At 41.2% G+C, this 19,900-nt stretch overlaps 1 protein-coding gene across 1 annotated transcript in view; it reads left to right on the top strand.

The window, feature by feature from the left end:
• Nucleotides 1-19,900, top strand: part of mgat5b (alpha-1,6-mannosylglycoprotein 6-beta-N-acetylglucosaminyltransferase B) — a 110,205-nt gene that overhangs the window by 67,899 nt on the left and 22,406 nt on the right. Inside the window, exons 11-14 of the mRNA XM_078161382.1 lie at nt 9,575-9,706; nt 13,705-13,838; nt 14,795-14,929; nt 17,249-17,253. Coding sequence (XP_078017508.1) covers nt 9,575-9,706; nt 13,705-13,838; nt 14,795-14,929; nt 17,249-17,253 — 406 coding nt within the window. The remainder of the gene's footprint in view (nt 1-9,574; nt 9,707-13,704; nt 13,839-14,794; nt 14,930-17,248; nt 17,254-19,900) is intronic.

Here is a 19,900-nt window from a genome sequence, read left to right as displayed (position 1 = left end):
AATGTAATAATATTGATTATATTCCTCCCTAGCTTTTTTCTGTTTTCCCGTTTTTTTTAAGATATCATTTTCTGAATCTATTTTTTTTTTTTTTTTTGCAATTTGTTAGACATTTCTTACCAAGTTGCTCATTGCTGTTTTTTCCCATTTTTTGAAAGAAACCTTTAAACCCTGAGCCACAATTCGCTCAGGGTTTAAAGGTTTAAATACTTGCAAAAGGTGTCAGAAAAGCAGCACAAGAAAAGTGATGTCGCTCCAGATCTTAAATGGTTAAAATAGAGTCTAAAATATGAAATTTATATAAATAATTTAATCTTCACTTTTTCTTTTTCCTGATCTTCTAACTTTATATTATGTCATTATGTACATGTTTTTATGCATCTGCTGACTCATCGTCTGATCTATACATCGTCTCGATCTTTGCTTTGTGCTGTAAAGCACTTTGTAATGTGTATTAAAGTTGCTGTCGGTATTGTGACCTTACTGTGGTTAGACCCTGCCAGCTGGACTGTATTGTATTCACCTGGCTGCATCCTGCACACAGAAAACAGAAATACAGCTCAAGCGAGGTGCACTTTTGTTTGTGTAAGCACTGAATTGCCTGGCTGTGTACCTTTGACTGATGAAACCACGGCTTAAAGCACCGTCAGCTGACACGCTCCTGCTCATTATCCCATCTGCTGTAGGGGAAACTGCCTGTTTCCACAAGGCAGCTGCGCTGACTGAATATGTTCAATGTCCAAAGAAAGATCGATCGGCTCTTGTTTGGCAGGTATTTGTGTGTGTGTGGAAGCTGAGTTGTGCAGGATGTGTTTCTGAGGCAGGTAGTGAGAGAAAAGGGGGAGTATAAGGTCATGGTTCTGCGACGACCGCTGCATCAACTTTCATGAAGTGGATGCAGGTTGACAGCACTAAAAGCTCTCATATTTTCCAACAAACAGTGACTGAACACGGTCTTTTCTTCTCTGCTTCCTGTGCAGGTTTGATCATCTCCGTCCTTTTCAGAGATGCTTTCATTGTTACTGGTTTGCAATGAAATGGGGGGGGGGGGGTGGGTCATCATTTTCATGACGATGTATTCAATACATTGTCTTGTTTTTCTTTGTTCGTGTTATGTTAAATTTGTAACCTCTAATATCGTGCACCCTGCATGCAGGTAATTGGATTATTGATTACGTTTGGCGGAGTGATATATTTAAGATTGTTGTCAATGTTCAGTTGTCCTACGTTGTTTTTCTGACGTTAAGTTGGATCACGTTACACAGAGAAGTTAATTCAGTAAGTTTATAGGTAAGGCATGAGAGAGAAACCTGCCTTACAGACTGTATATAAAGTTGGACAACATGACAGCGCCCCATAAGTGAGGCCAAAACATCTCTATCGCCCCCTGGTGGCTGGCTGCAGTATAGGTCATAAACCGTCCCCCCCATGTTAGCGAATGGGACATATGCCAAAAGTAAGTCAAGTCAAATTCACTTTTCCAAAAGATAGTTTCTATTATTTTAGGTAGTTCTTTTGTTTTCACAGGAAATTTACTGTTTACATACAGTCCCTTTCAAAATAAAAGCACTGCATCAGTACAACAACACAAATTGATGTTTTTTGTTTTTTTTTTATCAAACAACTAGTGCACATGGTTGAGTTTTAGCAACAAAAAGACGTGGTAAGGTTTAGGGAAAAAAACAGGCTGTGGCTTTATAATCTTACGGGACACGAACATCACTCTCTTGGGTGAAAGTCCATGTTTGCTGGACCCATCCACCATCATTCCTACACGCCAGACTGGGATTTAGCCGCCTTAACTTTCGTTCTTGTCCCGCTCCATTTCCCTCTGATGCCCCCAAGCGCTGTTAAACTATAACGGCAACCGGCCGCATATCATGCCAATGTTCAAGGACAGCTTTTTTCGTCAGTGTCTGACACCACAAGTCACTGCCCAAGCACTCGGATTTGATGACTTTGGACTGAGACTGAGTTGTGTTATTTGATGCCATAAAAAGGGGGTTCAGCATCATGATCAACAGCTATGTGTGCCAAGTGGTGTGCTCACAATCAATGATGCTGCCTATGATTGGTTGGAGAAGTGTATGGGCAGGATCTTGTTACCCCAGAGATTGCTACTGCGCAGACTCTGTCTCCATGTGATGTCACCAGCAAAAGATGTCAGCAGCCATATGCAGGATATTTTGGCTTCACTGCGAACAGCAACTGTTTAGCTTGTTCAGTTAGTCAGTTGGTCGGTCCACACAAATTTCCCCACCCTTTGGAAGTCAGGGCTTTGGCGATAAAGGGGTGGGGCCATGGGGGGACGCTTGTGTGTACACGGTCGCAGCTGTTGTGAATTCGAACTTATTAAAAATATCTTCAACCTTGTGTGATACATATAATAATAAATGCCTAGTTGTTTATCTAACTATGCTGTTACCTGAAGATAATTAAATAAATGTTCTTCTCTTGGCTTAATGTTTAAGTCAACGTATTGAAGACCACATTTACTTTTGTTTGGGATCCTTGATTTGCAATTAAAGCAGCCCAGATTATTATGGCGTGGATTCAAATGGAGCAGATTTGTCAGCTGGGAGTGGAAGGAGTGAAAATTAGTCATCTTCAGTTTTTTGTTGTCTTATGGTTTCAGAATGATGAAAACAGTCGGAGAACAATTAGATACAAAATAGGATGTAGGCTCTGCAGGATTTTATTTTTTTCCTTGGCAACGATCATGTTTTTCCCAAACAATGTAAGTTTTACAGCTTTCTATTATCTTAAATTTCTTGAAAAATAGTATGTATACAGTTGTTAATGTAAATGAGCATACCCTCTGGACCCTTTTTACAATGTCTGGCTCCGCCCCTGCTCCTCAGTGCTACATTTAATGTCCTCACAAGTATAGTAGTACAAGTGTGTGTCTTTGTGTGTGTAGTATCCCTACAGAACTGTATTATTGTATTTATAAAAACGTTTTAAAAACTGCCTCATGTCACATTATCTTGACAGCCAGTAAACTGCATTTAGTACACAGAGAAAACAGATCTGCACATCCACTTACTCTTCTCCTGCTGTACTGTTTTTGAACTGTGGCGTGGCTCTTAAGAACTGCTGAAGTTTGACAAAGCAACACTTTCTCCTGTAATGAAAACAGACACACTTGATTGCATTTTTTTTCTCGAAACAAAGTGCTACCTTGATCCCAACTGAAAGCAGAGCGCTCTGAAGCTGCGCTGTACTTTGTCATAGCAGACAACAAATTTATATCTGCTGTCTTTTCTGCTTTTGGTAACATAAGGTTCTTTTGTAACTCTCATCTGGTTTTTATTTATGCCTTATTTTTCCAGGCAGCAGATGCTTTATCGTGACTGATCAAGCCTGTCTGGTTCGCTGCACGGAGCAGAAAAGTAACAAGGGCACATTATTACAATACAACACTGACTCGCAATCTCACAAATATTTATTATATAACAATTATGCAAACATATTACTGTCATTCACATGTGAGCCTTGTGTGGAAAACAGTATTAAAAAAAGACACTAAAACTAGATAAATTAATACACCAGCCTCGTTATAATCAATTACTGTGTCCGAAAACACACCGTATTTACTACATAGTGCACTGCATGCACTTTATTTGAGTGTCCAAATTCTGAGTATGAAAATGTATCCACTATAATGTCCCACAATGCAATGCTTTAACACTAAGTGACTCAACAGCTGTCAGTGATGATGCAGAAATCTCAATATACTGCTCATTACTCAGCAAATTACTGAGCGTTTATTAAACAGGGAGTAGTGACTGATTAAACAAGGAAGTGATTTCAGACACAGCTGACTGCTTTCATCACTCACAGTGCAGTGTATTAATAATGCTAGCATGTTGATGTTAAAGAAGCTGTATGTGATGGTGGATTGTATGCACACTGTTCTCAACATGGAGGTGGCTGAGATAGCAGCCAGCAGCTAACGGTGCTGTCTCCATAAACGGCGCTAAAAACAGCAACAGTGCTAAAAGCTAACGTTGTTAACCTGGAGGGAAACCCCAGGAGCAATGCTGGGCTATGAAGACCATTTGACTTTGAAGTTGCAGTGATTGATTAATTCATCAATTAGTTGTCAGCCAATAAATTAATCGCTAATTAATTTGATAATAGATTCATCTGTTTGAGTAGTTAAAAAAAGTCATAAGTCTTTGATTCTAGCTTCTTAAATGTGAACGTCTTGTGGTGTCTTTACCAACCTGATCTCACAGAAATACGTGAAATGACCACGACCTCTTAACACCGCATTCCGTGGTGGCAGCACGTAATGGGGTGAAATTACGTGCTGCCACCACGAAAACAATGCCAATGTAAAGTCAATTAGGGTCCTCTCCCCTGGTGGACACACGGATTCCCTGATTCAATCACGTCACGTCAATCTCGTTTTCCTCAATGATATCTTTAACATTCCTGTATACACACAAAAACGCGGAAGTGTCCTTGATATTAAAACGGCAAATACATTCCCCTGTTATAATTTCCCACCAGTAATAATAATAATGATAATAACGTGATAGTTCGGCTGTTCTAGATATTTGTTATAGCCTTTTCAAATATTCAATCACAAAAACGCCGTTTCTAGAGAACTTGCTAAAATATCTGAAATGAACCATCATGCCTACTTTTTCTTAACATATTTCATGTAGGTGCAGTGTCATTACTAGTTCAGCTTTACTAGACATTTGATATACTCAGTAAATGTATCTTTTTACGACCCTGTTTTACAACAAGCCGCAAAAAACCTACCGTCCCAAAAACGCCGTTTTTAGAGTACTATCTAAAATAACTACAATTAGCCAACATCCTTGCTTTTTTTCTTAACATAGTTCATCTAGGTGCAGTGTAATAACTACTTCGGCTTTACTAGATATTAGATTTATTCAGTAGATCTATCTTTTTACAACCCTATTTTAAAAACCGCAAACGAACCTACTGTCCCAAAAACGCCGTTTCTAGTGTATTAGCTAAAATATCGAAAATTAGCCGACATCTTTACTTTTTCTTACTATAGTTCATCTAGGTGGAGTGTAATAACTAGTTCGGCTTTACTTGATATTAGATATATTCAGTAGATATATCTTTTTACAACCCTATTTAGAGCCCTACTTTGCAAATCAGAAGAACTACAACTATGTTGCTGATATGTATCAAACTGCATGGCGCGGTCCCAGGGAATTGTAGTTTTGTAGTTTTAAAAATCTAAGTGTTTTTCCCAGATTTGGAAGTTGTAAATATTGAATTGAGAGTACACTGTGGACTTTAAGGGGATGGTAAACACATTTGTGAAATCAGATTTTAAATATCTAATTTCTAAATGGGTGAAAATTAATTTTATCCATATTTTATCCATATCTGACAGCACCCACAGTTGTTGACTACACTCACATGATAGCTGAGGTCAAGAGCTCTCTATAACAGTTGGTCCCATGTCTGTACCCCCTTTCATTGCTGAGTTATAAGCCCTCAAACATGCACTGAGGTCAAGGTTCAAAGGTCAATGGCTGAAAGCAGGAGCCATGTAGAATCTTCATACTGACATATGTCACTCTCCAGGTTGAGACCTTTCCAATGATGTATTTGGTTTAGCTCTACGACAAAGTTTAGATTTTTTCATTTTTTGGACACAAGCCATGCCAGATGTAGTTTCAGAGAGCACTTTGAAGGCCCCGTGTATAAAACGAGTTTTGTTTGTTTCTTTGCTTGTTTTTATCTTTTTTGCTGTAGATAGTTACTAAAATGAGTCATCCTCAGACAATACAATACTACTAAAAAGTAAAACCAATAATAACAATAATGAAATAAGCAAAAATAATATTAAAATCATATTGAAATGTTAAAATCTATTTACAGAGTGGAATGGTAGCCTAATAGATAACTTAGATAATATTTATTATTGTTTAGACACTTTATTATTGCTTAGATACTATTTAGCCTATTATTGTATTTACTTTTAGCATGTTCTACTTTTGAGTAATTTCCGAGAAGTTATGATAAAAAAAAAAAAAAAAAATTACAGACTATAGGAGACAACCTCTTCAGTGTCTCACGTCAATTAATTAACACTATTTGTCGGCTTTTTATAATGCCCTTTTTTTTTTTTTTGCTGCTGTCTCCAGTTGAGAGTGGTGATTTGCTAAATACATTCTACAATAATAATTAGATTAACATTTGGTCTATAATATTGTTGGCTATATTACGCATTTTAATTAAAAAAACGGAAGAATAAAAGAAATAAACACCGAAATAATTACTTTTTTTTATTGATACTCCTCTCTGACACATACACACACACACACACACACACACACACACACATTGAACACGCGATTGAATGAATGAATGAACATTGGAAGTGGTTCAGCCACAGTCCCGCCGGCTGGCGTGGTCACATTGAGATTACATTTGTTTTTTATTATTAACAAAATGTTTTATATTGACCGTATGAATGGTTTCGTTTTCAAATAAATATTTGGAAACGAAAATATGCTTTGGTGTAGGCTACTTTTACAGAGTTTTGCAATATGTATATAGCCTACCTGTATCAAAATGTATAATTTTCAGCAGTGGCGGGGCAGCCGCTGGTTCTGTGGCGCTGGCTTGGGGTCCATTCTCCCCTGGTGGAGTGGAGGGTGGCCGGGTTGCCCGGGGCAGACAGCTCCATGTGATGGTGTTTCCTCTCTGGTTCTTCTGTGCTCAGCCTTATTTTTATCTTCTTATTTATTTATTTATTAGTGGCGTTTGGATTCAGTTACAGCAGACGAATGGCAATCTGAAATGGCATTAAGCCCACAGACGGCAGAGAGCAGCTACAAAACAGTAGTGGAACGCGCCCCATCCGCCCACAGGACAATGCTCTTAAAGCCCTACGCTATCAAAAGCTGGCAAAATACATTTATTTTATTTTATGGCCTTGACATTAACCTGTCATATTGTTAAGTTATCAAGGACACTTCCGCATTTTTGTGTGTATACAGGAATGTTAAAAATATCATTGAGGAAAACGAGGTTGAAGTGACGTGATTGAATCAGGAAATCCGTGTGTCCACCACGGGAGAGGATCCTAATTGACTTTACATTGGCATTGTTTTCGTGGTGGCAGCACGTGATTTCAACCCATTACGTGCTGCCACCACGGAATGCGGTGTTAAGAGGTCGTGGTCATTTCATGTATTTCTGTGAGATCAGGTTGGCCTTTACCCCTCTATGACAGTATCTTTGGGAAACGCTGATCAACATTGTTTTTTTTACATTTTTACAACTAATCAGTTAATTGAGGAGATGATTCACAGATTAATAAACAATGAAAATAATCATTAGTTGCAGCCTTATTTGACATACCCAGCTACCATTTGTGTGTGGGCCCCATGTGGTTAGCAAATGAGCTGAAAAATGGGCCCTATATGGGATTGTCCAAGGTTTCCATAATGACCCCATACCAATTGTCCACATGGGTGTGTTTACCTAAGGGCCGTAATAGACTTGCCACTTGATCGAACGTACGCGTTCACAATGTGCCGTGTCTGTCTATATACTTGCTGCAGCACTACGCAGCCAAAACACACAATACTGGCGGTCTCCACTTGGGGCAGACAACATAAATATAACCCGGAAATCGGGTAGGGCATGCCGGGTGTTGTAAACAAACATGGATGCCCTTGATATGCTTGATGAGGAAGAAGAACTATGTCACTAGGTAACGGCGTGGAAACATCACAGAGATGCGAGTAGTTCCACACCAGGTCTGTCAGCCTCTCTTCAAAAGTTTCCACCATTGCACCAAAAGCGACTCTGTCTGGTCTGATCTCACGGTCACCGTGTTCATTCGCACGAGCACCTCTAGCGGTAGTGTCAATATTGCATTTTGCGCACGTGTCATGGTACCCCGTGAGATGTGCGGCCGACACATCGAACGAACGCAGATCACACATGGCAGCCATGATGCTGTCGCGTTCACGTTGTTTGCAGCAAGTATATTACGGCCCTAAGTGGGCCTCGCATGGGTTATGCTACAGATACCTGGGTACCAAGTGGATATGGGCCCAAAATGAACATCTTATCTTGGGCTCACTTGGGTAAAACCACCCATGTGGGTAATTGGCATAGGACCGTGATAGAACATTTGGACAATACCATGAAGGGCCCATTTTTTAGCTCATTTACAATGGGCCCCACAAACAAATGTTGGCTGAGTAGTGGCCTGACTGTGGAATTACAACTTTCGAGTCAATCACGTGATGCCATGTGGCCCAAGAGATTTACATTGTGAAAGAGACTTATATATATCTTTTATTTAACCAGGTAAAAGCCTCATTGGGATTAAAAATCTCTTTGTCAAGAGTGACCTGGCCAAGAGGGCAGCATCAACCACTGTTACAACAAGGCAAACAGATATATACAGCTGTCATACAGAACAAATGAATAACAACCACAGTGTGCAATTAACATGGAATACAAGGACAAATATGATGTGAGAACTTCTGTAAATCAGTGGATTCCTTTGTGTTAAGCATCACATCCCCTGTGAAATGACTCATTTCTCTATCAGGATTTGATCCATTCAGTCCAACAACATTTCAAAAGTCCAGTAGTAAGTACTGGACAAACAGAATAATGGTCTGATGGTGGTGCTAGGTAAAGAGTCTGAGGATGTAGTTATTACTTTGCATTCTCTGGGGGACATGAATGTGTGCACCAAATCTAACACCAACAGTTGTTGAGATATTTCAATGAAAAGCGAAAATGTCAACCTCATGGTGGCACGAGAGAAAAAAACAGAGGATCATCAGAGTCAGCAGGATTCATCCCGTGAATGTTTGTACTGGATTTGATGGCAGTCACATAACAGCTAAGATATTTCAGTCTGGTCCAAAGTAGTGGATTGACATTGTCACCCAAAGCTGTGCAGCTCGGATGGCTAACAGAAACTCTGGTGAGAAAGCTAACAATGCAGAAAGAAGAAAAGCAATGAAAAGGCACTATTGTAGCACTCTCGCAGCCTACATTTATGCAGCAAGTGCTCGGATGGCGTCCCGACAAAGGCGGATTCAGCACAAATAATGCTTGAAAGCAGCCACCCCTCCGCATCTGTCAGACGTGTGGTTAAATGAACATGCTGCATGGTCTCAGATAATATGTGTGTTTTCAGGTGTGAGTTGGAACAAGTTGTGAAGACAAATTGGGGCGACTCCCCCGTTGCGAGATATCGCTGCCTGGTAGCGCTGAATTCTGTATTGTTCAGATGAATGGCTCAGCCGTCTCGCTGAGAACACTGGCACGCTTCACGACGCAACTGGGCTCTTTGATTCCTCCTGTCTTCAACTCTCTGTCTCTGTATGTCTGCCGACCAAACTCAAATCGTACAAGCAGCCATTAACACATATCTTGAGCATCACCTGATCTTTTATTAGTGTCTGACATCTTTTCTCTTTCTGTTTTCCCCCTCTACTTTTGTGTTCTTCATCTCTCCTACATGTTTGCAGTGACTGTTTGTATGCTACTGTGCACACTCTTTGGCTCACTAAAATTGCACCTGCCCTGTCTGCAGGTTTTTGGGGGTCCCTCCAGGAAGAGGCAGCTGCCCTCTGACAGGACCTCTGCCCTTTGACCTCATCTACACAGACTACCACGGCTTGCAGCAGATGAAGCAGCACATGGGTCTGTCACTGAGGAAGCACAAGTCAGTCTTTTGCTCTTTTTCTATGTATCTTTTTTGTTTACCTAGCTCAAAGTGCAGTGTTTGTTTGTTTGTTGCATCCACTTTTGTTACCAGTAATTGCCTTTCTGATGAAATACTTCACTATTGGCTTATTGACTGGCCGGTGTTACAGGCTGGTAGACACTGGGCCGGTAACTTCACTGTGCATCAGCAAAAAATTCTCTCTCCGGGGGGATCTAATTGGGCCTCCTCTTTACACAGTGATCAGTCACCCAGGTGCAGGCTTCAACACAATCTCCACTCTTTATTTGCATCTCATACTGTAGGAAAGTTGGAGTAGATTGTTTACTTAAAATGAATGAGTTGGCCCATGCACATGTGCATACTTATGCACTACAGTAAAACACAGCTCATGTATTTGTAAATGCTAAAACAAACAATCCATAATTCTGAGCGGCTCCAAGCTCTTTTCTTTCTGTAAATGCAATGTTTGGTCTTTTTGTTCCAGTCGGGCAGCACTGGAGCAGTCACAGTGTAGGAGCAAATCCTCTATTTTTTATCCAAACAAAGGAAAGCAAACAGCGTTTAATGCAACTCTGGGAGGAAAATATATTTATGAAAGGGAAAAGACTAAAAGGAAACAAGTTATAGCAGTGTTAAAGTACGTAATATAATTTAGATTATATTGTGCTGCTGTATTGTAGCTTGTTTTTATTCCACATTGTACTTTAAATGCAGGAGGAGAAGCGACATTCATGAAAGAAGCAATCTTAAAGATTACAATCCTGCTTGATTTGGCAACACTTGTAGTTACTGGCGGTAATGGAAAGTGCAGTTCAATACTACAGGTCACAGAGTTCTGGGGGCAGAAAAACAACCTATTGTTGTTTTAATAAAGAAGTCAGCCGACAATTGGCCTTTTTCCATTCTGTGAGCAACCGTAATCTGATTTTACGCTGCACAGGGCACAGAGTCTGCGGACACCAGTCACAGTGAAAGGAGCTGGTTACTTCGCTTAGTTAGAGGTGTGCAACCTGTCGCCTGCAGCTCTTTATCCAACAGCTCACTGTGGCTGCTCCTGACTGTTCCATGACTCACTGGAATATTTCAAACTGAGCCACTGTCCAGAAATGCGCAAAATGACCGCTTGTCTTGTTCTGTGGATAAATCTTTGATGAACAGTGGCGGTAAATGCTGAGCTCACTGAAAAACACACTGCATTGTCTGTGACCCCTTCATAATACATGTCGGGTCCATGTCATTGGTCCAACAGCCCATTGGTTCGACATCCCATTAGTCCGACTGTCCGCGGTGCTGAACGGCTTGCGGTGGGCGTATGGTGCGCCACGACCGGCTCTGGGTCAGCTGGGAAAGGCTTGAGGCGGAGCAGGCTCACGGCTTATGTGTTTGTCACTTTCTTTTTCATTTTAACCCACACCATGATCTTTTCCTGACCCTAACCAAGTGGTTTTTGTGCCTAAACCTAACCAGACCTTAACCACAGGGCATCATGATGATTTCGGAACAGACTTTGGAACAATGGGTTTAATATGGTCGGAACAATGGGAAGTCGAACCAATGGGTTGTCAGACCAATGGGCAGTTCCCATACATGTCACCCCCTGTTGGAGTTGGGAGGGGTCTACAGTCTGTGTTTGAAGGATATATCCAGGATGTCAGACTGACTCAGCAGCAACAACAGGTTAAAAAGACAAAGATAGTTAGAAGCTAAAGCCGAACTATAGGCTACAGATCACAGTGTAAAAGTGAACCACCACATCACTGCTGATCGCCACACAAGACAATGAATATAAAGGGAAACTTTGCTGATATTCAACCAGCTGTGTGGCATCGCAGTGTGTGCAGATGAACGGTGTTTGGCTTCACCCCCATCCAGGGATCTCCAGGGCAAGTCAACATTCATCTGCACACACTGTGATGACACACAGCTGGTTGAATATCAGCAAAGTTTCCCTGCTTCCCTTCACTGGTTCCTGTACAGCAGGCTCGGTCTTTGTTTCACTGCTATAATCATTACAAAGCAAAAGCAGCATGTGTATACATTCAGTAGGCTATATCTTCAGTAGCTAGCTAGCTAACCCTACACTTTTCAGGGTTTGATTTTGGTTTTGGAACAGGGGAGAAACGTATATCTTTTTCCAACCTCTCCAGGTAACGAGTATCATTAATACACGACGTGCCCCAGGCACAACATTTAGCTCCAAATCCACAAAACCAGCCTGAAAATGAAGGAAATCTGAAATGATGGAGCACAGCTGTGTTGCTGTCAGCGGACCCTGGTCTGAGCCGGCCTGATGCTACGTTATGTTTGGCCAGTCTGTGTCCAGGGGCGGGACTTAGCAAAGAGTCAATTACACACCTGGTCTGGTTACCAAGTAGTTCATTTTTTTTGGATGTACAAAATCGGGTTGTTGGCTACCTCAAATTATGTGTCCAGTCCCCGATTACCCTGTAAGTTATTCATATTCCTTTAGTCCATTAGGGTCCTCACATCCACAGATTCAAAAGGGACTTTAATAAAAATGAATCCAAGTTGCGAGTATTGTTTTAACAGGATAAAGTGGTGTTGTGTCGGTATGCTGGGTGCTGGGTGCCGTAATCCTCAAGAGCCCTAACTCTTTCTCTGATGCCCTGCCTGTTGGAGCTAGATCAAATGAATGATTCATAATTAATATGCTAGTTGAAGCTCAATCTCTAAGCAAGTAATATTCATACTGGATTAAATAAACAGTTTCATTGCATTTCCTGATCTTTGCCAAGCAACAATTTTGTGTGAAAGAAATTAAAGGCCTGTCCCAAGTATAGGTCTGTTGATTTCAGTGATTCTAACAAATAATTTAATTGAAGTTTTACGGTAAGTAATAATAAAATACTAAAAATATATTTTGAAGGGGTCTGAAAAAGAATTACATTGAAGTGTCTGATACCTGCAGATACCCTGTGCAATGGTTACATCAGTGGGCCATAAGCTTAATCTCCTTTGTGTCACCTCTTGGAGAGAGAGAGAGATTTGAACTGTAGAGAGAAACATCTCACAATATTTCACCCTGATTCTCCTGCGTTTTAAATTCTCTCAAACCTGGCAGAGCAGCCATGAAATCCTCAATCCAAGGTCAGCTGATCGACCAGCGCTCCTCAGCTGTCACAGAGCGAGAGACCGATACTTAATTTACCCTCCTGGCCTGACACTGATTAGCGATGCGTGGCATTGATGAATCTCAGATTGGATTACATCAATCGATTTTTTTTTGACTAACCAGTGTGAAAATTCACTGCTGATAAAGTGCTGATGTAATTTTCTTCTTCTCTCGCTGTAAACTTAACACATAATGTCTCCTCTGTTCCTCCGTGGGTTATTTGTTTGAGTTTGATCTGGGAGGACAACATATTTAAAGATGTTTTAGTGCTGATGAGGAGTGTAATCGACTCCCTGTTGACTAGTTGCCTTCAAGTTATCAGAGAGAATTTTAATCATTTTCCGACTCACTCATGGCAAGAGTGTTTGGCATCTCCTTAAAATGTACTTCGGAGATGAGTATTGGTCCAAGCGCTTGACTCATATTCATCTCAGGCTTGTCCAGCCCGTGTCGTGACCTGGGCCAGCAGAGGGCCCTGTGGCTGTGAAACAAGGCTGTGATTTAAACCTCACACATCTCACCTTGAGGTCCGTGTAAGCTCTGCTCAGTGGCGGCGGGCTGGCAGGGGACGTGGATATCCATCACCACTGACAGCTTTACAAACCAACACTCTGACAACAAGACAGTGATGGTGCTGAGATGAACTCCCGTAGCTCAAAATGAGGAAGATATTTTCCGTCGTGCTGTTGACAGATTCTGCATACATGTGCTGCATTAGGTGAAATAAACCAAGCAGGGTGGAATTATTTTCCACTTTATCGCTTTTGTTTGTCCCACTAAATCAGTGGGAGACTTTATTATTTGAAAGCAGGAGATAACTTTGATCTAATTTTAGCTCAGCCTATTTCTTATTTCGTCCCAGGTGCCACATCCGAGTGATTGACACCTTCGGCACGGAGCCTGCTTACAACCACGAGGAGTACGCCACTCTGCACGGCTACAGGACCAACTGGGGTTACTGGAACCTCCACGGCCAGCAGTACATGACCATGTTCCGTATGTGGGCTTTCATTTCTCTAACACTCACTGAGGTTCTTCATCTGCATATGGGAAATGGTCTGAATAAACGCTCACAGAAGAGATCAAAAACATGAAGTGTTTTGATTCGTGTTCGTCTGTGTTTATGTGACCGAGAGTGGGAGCAGATTGTGGGAGTTTAGAAAGTCCTCAGACTGTAACTGCCCAGGCTTTGGGCCACAAACAGGTCAGAGAACTCTCTCAGAGCAGCTGTGCCCGAACAGATGCCTGAAGCCACCTGCTGCGAACCGAGCACCGCCAGCCATACACACACTACAATACTCACACACACAGAAGCATTCACGGCACATTTGGTGAAATTGGTGACAGAGGAAACCGTTTGTGCAGTCTCCAATTAACTCAGTGACAATCAGCAAAATACTTGCCGTTATCACAAAGCCCGACACTGTGAAAGATGTCAGCTTTCATCTCGGCTTTGAAAATTGACTGAAAATACTGTTCCTTTTTCCTTCCCACTTGACATCTCCCTGCTGTCGTAGATTTCCTTTGTGCGCGCCAATATTCATTGTGTTGTGCTGTGTCCTGAAAGTTGTAAGCTGTGGCACATTAAAGCGGCAATCCAAAACTCTTTGAAGGTTAAAACAACAGCAAAGATGACAGAGAGGAAAGTGTCGCTCTTGTAAAATTGCTTCACCTTATTGTTAGTATGCAGTGGAGTCAGCCACGCTGGTGATTTGAATGCAAATACAGTCCACCGTTTCTTTAGCTGATGGAGTTAGCAGTGGCATCATCTTACAAATAAATACAATAATAACCCATAACAAAACCACTGTTCTTCTTTTGTTATGCATTCTTTACATGCACAGCAGTCTACATCTCCACAGCAGCTCCTTTTAGTCTAATCACTTTTTTTGTGAGACATGAAATTGGACTTGTAACGTTGTGTTGCCAATTGCTTTGTTTGTCCTTGGCAGCCCACACTCCAGATAACTCTTTTATGGGTTTTGTGGCGGAGGAACTGAATGAGACGGAACGACTGAACATTCAGCGGAACAAGGTTAACAATATGGCTGTTGTGTACGGCAAAGAAGCCAGTATGTGGAAGGTCAGTATCACAGAATAACCCCTGCAAAAACTTTCAGTAAATAATCAGCGTGCGTCTAATTTCTGAGATTAAGGAAACAGTTCAGATTCTAAGATACGGACTGAGGAACTTCTGATCTTTAATCTTTTTTGTTTCCTTTAAAACAACACTTTCACTCTGTGGCTCTGAGATGGAGAATTACAAGTAGATTTAAAGGGCACACAGAGTCAAGAGACAGAGAACTGTGGAGAGAAATTGAACTCAAAACTGTCACAAATGTGTTTCATATTATCTACAAATGAAGTGTGCACAATGATTTGTGTGTTTGGGTACTTAATAAATGTGTCTTTCAACTGTGTGATGAGGAAAACAGGAGTTAGTTGGGGAAAATATAGGGTTTTTATTTACCCCAGAAATGCAAAAACAACACAAACTAATAGCTTAATAACTAGGCTCATAAAAGAGGTCAACAAAACAGAACTATACTCAAAACAACAGCAACAAAACAAGGTGTTAACTGAGCAAACTGACCCAACAAAATGAAATATGAGTTTAACAATGTTTAACTAGAACTAATACAAAGGAAAAACTAAGTTAACCCAAATACCTCCTCTGACATAACAGTAGATGGTTTTGTCTGATGAGTTGGCCACAGCCCACAGGATTTAGCAGCTCACTGTCCTTGGCCACACATTGTGCTTCTCCAGGAAATGACCTCCAACCAGCACAGTAACTCAAACAGAGAAGGACAGAGGACAAAAACTGTGTGGTGTGGGTTAAAATTTGGATCTGAACTGTTTGAGTTGTGGTTGCCTGCAAATAAAACTAACCAATGTACTTAACAAAATGGTGAGGTGAGTGTGTGAACAATATTACCACTTCAGGCTTTCACTTTGTGTGGCCTTGGCCATCACACAATCCACACTCTTCACAGTCTCCAGATCCACACAGATTCACAGTTGCATACAGCGTTTAAGACCATGTTTACAGGAAAACGATCCGCTCTCATTTTCGTTTTGAAAAAAGTTCCACGTTCAGACGCCATCGTTTTGATAACAATCGTCGTGCACACAGATCTGCAAAAATGACCAAAAACGCTGTAGTATTCATGCCAGGCCAGCATTTGGCAGTGTGACTTTGTAATGAAACAACACATGCCTGCACACATGCACTTCCTTCTACAGAGAAGCAATGTATAAACAAACAAAATGGCAACCGCAGGAACATTTGTAAATCTAGACGCTGGAGAAGCGTTGATAAATTCAATAGGGTGAGCAGCACAAACAGAGCTCGGGGGTCCACCATTGTTGTTGTGATGGTTGACTTTCTCACGCATGCCTAGTAACTGGAACCGTAATGCGCAATGTGCAAAAAGTCTCCATGTTCAGAGTAACTGCATATTGCAAGTTAACATGACAATGGAGACGGTGCTGTTTCCAAAAGAGTGCACTCGTAGGAGTGAGTGGAACCCGTTTTCAAAATGTTGCTTTTTCAGGCACCCAAAACGCCGCTGTCGTGTAAACGATCGGCCAAAATGCAACTAAAGTTTGCTGTTTTTGGTTGAAATCATTGTCATGTAAACAGGACCTAAGTGCTGGTGGAAAAGAGCCCGGTCTCACCCCAGAGTCGTCTTAATCCGGCGCTTGGGCATTGACTTGCAATGTCAGAAACCAGCGAAAAAAGGCGTCCTTTAATGTTGCTTTGATAAGCGGCTGTTTGCTGTTGTGATTTAATGGTCCCCGGTGGCGTCAGGGGGAAACATGTCAGGACAAGAATGAAAGTTAAGGTGGCAAAAGTCTGAGTGTGTGGTGGATGGGTCCAACAAACATAGACTTTTCATCCAAGAGAGCAGTGTTCGTGTCCCATAAGATTATAAAGCCAAACCCTGTTCTTTTTTCCTAAACCTAACCAAATGCTTTTGTTACCTAAACCCAACCATGTCACCATGAACCCTATAAATAACCCTAAAAACCCTAAAAATAAATATAAATTTATTGTTCTTATAAGTTACTGCTCGGCAGTGGATGGTGGATCTAGTCCAGGCAAAAAGGTTGATGCTAGAGTGGATGGTCTTTACACACCGAGGTTATCTTTCCCACTTTGAAATTGAAAGCCCAGATGTCCCAGTTATCCACCAGCACTTAAAAGTAGGATCTTGGAGGATTTTCAAACAAAACAAAATATAGACATATACAAATGAAATCCTGCTTAATCATCACCTATGGGCTTCTACTCATGTGTGGTGGTGACTCTGTTTGCAGAGCTCCTGCCCTTTAACTGTATTTTGATGTTTTTGTGAGCTTGGACCGCTTCTGGGCGGAGATTTCCCCAGCCAATGAGAGAGCGCAGGTGCCGTGCCCGAGCGTGTCCGAGTGTGCACCAGCACGAGCCTTGCCTGAACCTCTTCTGTGAAGCCTTCTTCCGTACCTCCGGGCTCCGTACACCCGGGAGAGTTGAGCCTGATAGGAGGGGCCAAATTTGAATGTGTGTTTACAAACAGCAACTGGAAAATCCTCCAGACCCTGCCTTTAAATGCAGCATGCATTTGTGAATTATGTGTAGCTGGAGACCGTGAAAAGAATCTGTAAAGAAACCTGTACGTAAAATATTAATATTTATTTAGGTTAGTTATGTCCAGGTTGGAACACACATTTGTGAGTATCCAAACTTATGCACAATCATTGTACACATTTATAAATCTTATTTCTCATTTGTCGATCATGCAAGACATATTTCTAGAATATAATTTCTCTCCATGAGGAACCCTCCATGATCCTGTTCAGTCTGATGCCATCTTGTGTAACTATGGGTTCAAACAGGCTGATTATAAATAGGTGTCAATCTGTTATAGAGGCGCAACAGGACATTTCACAACACATGTGAGAGGCTTCCTACAACCTCTTGAATGGTTTCATGTGACTCTAATGGCTCTTGTGAAGATGTGCTCTTACCACCTCTCAGTAGAACGGGGTGAGCCTCTGAAATGAGCCATAAAAGCTTTTCAAGAGGTAGCGTGTCCAATTCCTCTCGCAAGATGCCCTGTGCATGTGTGATATTGTGTAATTCCTCACCATGCAGAGATGCTACATGAGGTGAATTTCAGAATTTCAGGCCAAATCTAAACATGAACACTTTTTGTCAGATTTAGTGTGATTTACACCTCCAGAGGGTGGAATTATTTCATGTCCATCACCAATACAAATCTATAAATCTTCTCGGAAATCCTAGAAAAAGATGCTTCTTATAACTGCATGACTAGATTTTCAGTTTTCTTCAGTATCAAAGTGATCCCATTATAGTTGTCTGTACATCCATGGGTACATTGCAAACACTGCTAATTGCTCACTTGCAGCCCAATCGGCTGAATAAATGTTGCCGTTGTACATTTCTGCAAACCACTGATACGTTACATTTGTACGTAATTATGTAGGGGATACACTGAAACTTCCCGTTTGTATACGTTTCAACAATGATGTGATTGATGTGTGGATAGGTTTTGGCACAAAAACAGTCATGTTTTGACTGAAAATACTCTGGCAGGAAAAGCAGCGATGTCTTGATAAAAAATAAAAAATCCAAATGTCCGGACTTGCAGACTTGTAGACTTTGCGGGCACATTCCCAGGAAGTCTGGGAGTACTCAGTGCTGTCAAAATTTACAATCCAACAAGTCCACAAGGGGCCTCAAGTGGACTTCTGCAGACTTCCAGTGAGTCCACTTGGGGTGCAGACCTAAGCAGCCTTCACTGATTTAACTGCCCACAATTCATTGCAATATGGACGTGATCTGGTAGATTTTTTTTCAATAGCCGCCTTAAAAAAACAAAACATATGTATATGTAGAATAGTAACTGTAGCCTCTTAAACAATACATGAATTGTGTAGGCCAAAAATAATATTTAACAACATCATGATACAGGAATATGCAGAAATATAGGCTATAGAGGGGAGTCAAATGCACTGTATTATGCTGCCTACCCTATAGATTGTGCAGGGTAATGCCAAATATTAAGGCCAGAAAAATGGCCAAAACAACAAAAAAAGATCTTCTGATGTGACTAATCGGCCGACCAAGTTTATTTGTCATAGTCATCTGTCCTTATTTAGAAACATCTCCCTATTTGAACTTCTGCAGTCTATATGCTGTACAGAAATTTATTTTGTTCACTCACAAAACAGCCCTATACATGGGATTTATATCTTATTACCAGCTAAGCGCTTTTTGTTGCGCTATCCTGGCAGGAAACGCAGCACTGTTTAGATAAAAAACAACCTTTTTTTGTGGTATTATCCCAGCAGGAAACACAGCAATATCACAGTGTTACAAACACTTTTTGTAACACTATCCCTAGTGGAAACACAGTGACGGGTCACTAAAAAGCCCTCACGTTTTGCGGTTAAAAAGCAGCCGGAAATAAAGCAATGACTCCAAAAAAAAAAAACACCTTTTTTTTTGGGTTTGTTGGTCTCGAACAGCGGTCTGCAGCTTGGGAGGCCTCTAGTTGTCACACCATCAACCATCCATATAATCAGAACTATGTCACTTTAGAAATATGATACCTGTGAAACACACAAATTAACGTGTCGGTAGTTTGCAGAGACGTAATTCAGCATACTTTTAAATCTGTTCATTTGCCAGAATGTAAACAAATATAGACTAAAACAGAGCTCAAGTCGGAGCCTGCAGGGAACCATTACAATTCTTGTTTACGCCCCTCAAAGCTCCACAGTTGTCTTGATTTTGAGGCCCAAAGTGATTTAGAGGAGTCGTTACACCCCTACGCGTGACAAATGACTCCAACAGATTGAATGTTATAATTGCCACATTCTAAGTTTCTTTGAGTTGGATAAAATCCAGATACGTGTAAAGTTTGGAGAACTTTTGAATCCCACTTTGCTTAGCAAACCTCCACATTGTGCACTGTGAAACACCCACTAGATATTACATTTCCTCCAAACGTGTTTCTCCTCCAGGAATCTGGCCTGAAGTGTGATGG

Source organism: Epinephelus lanceolatus, chromosome 18, assembly GCF_041903045.1.
Source record: "Epinephelus lanceolatus isolate andai-2023 chromosome 18, ASM4190304v1, whole genome shotgun sequence".
NCBI classification, from domain to species: domain Eukaryota; kingdom Metazoa; phylum Chordata; class Actinopteri; order Perciformes; family Serranidae; genus Epinephelus; species Epinephelus lanceolatus.
This window is presented reverse-complemented; position numbering and strand designations above follow the sequence as displayed.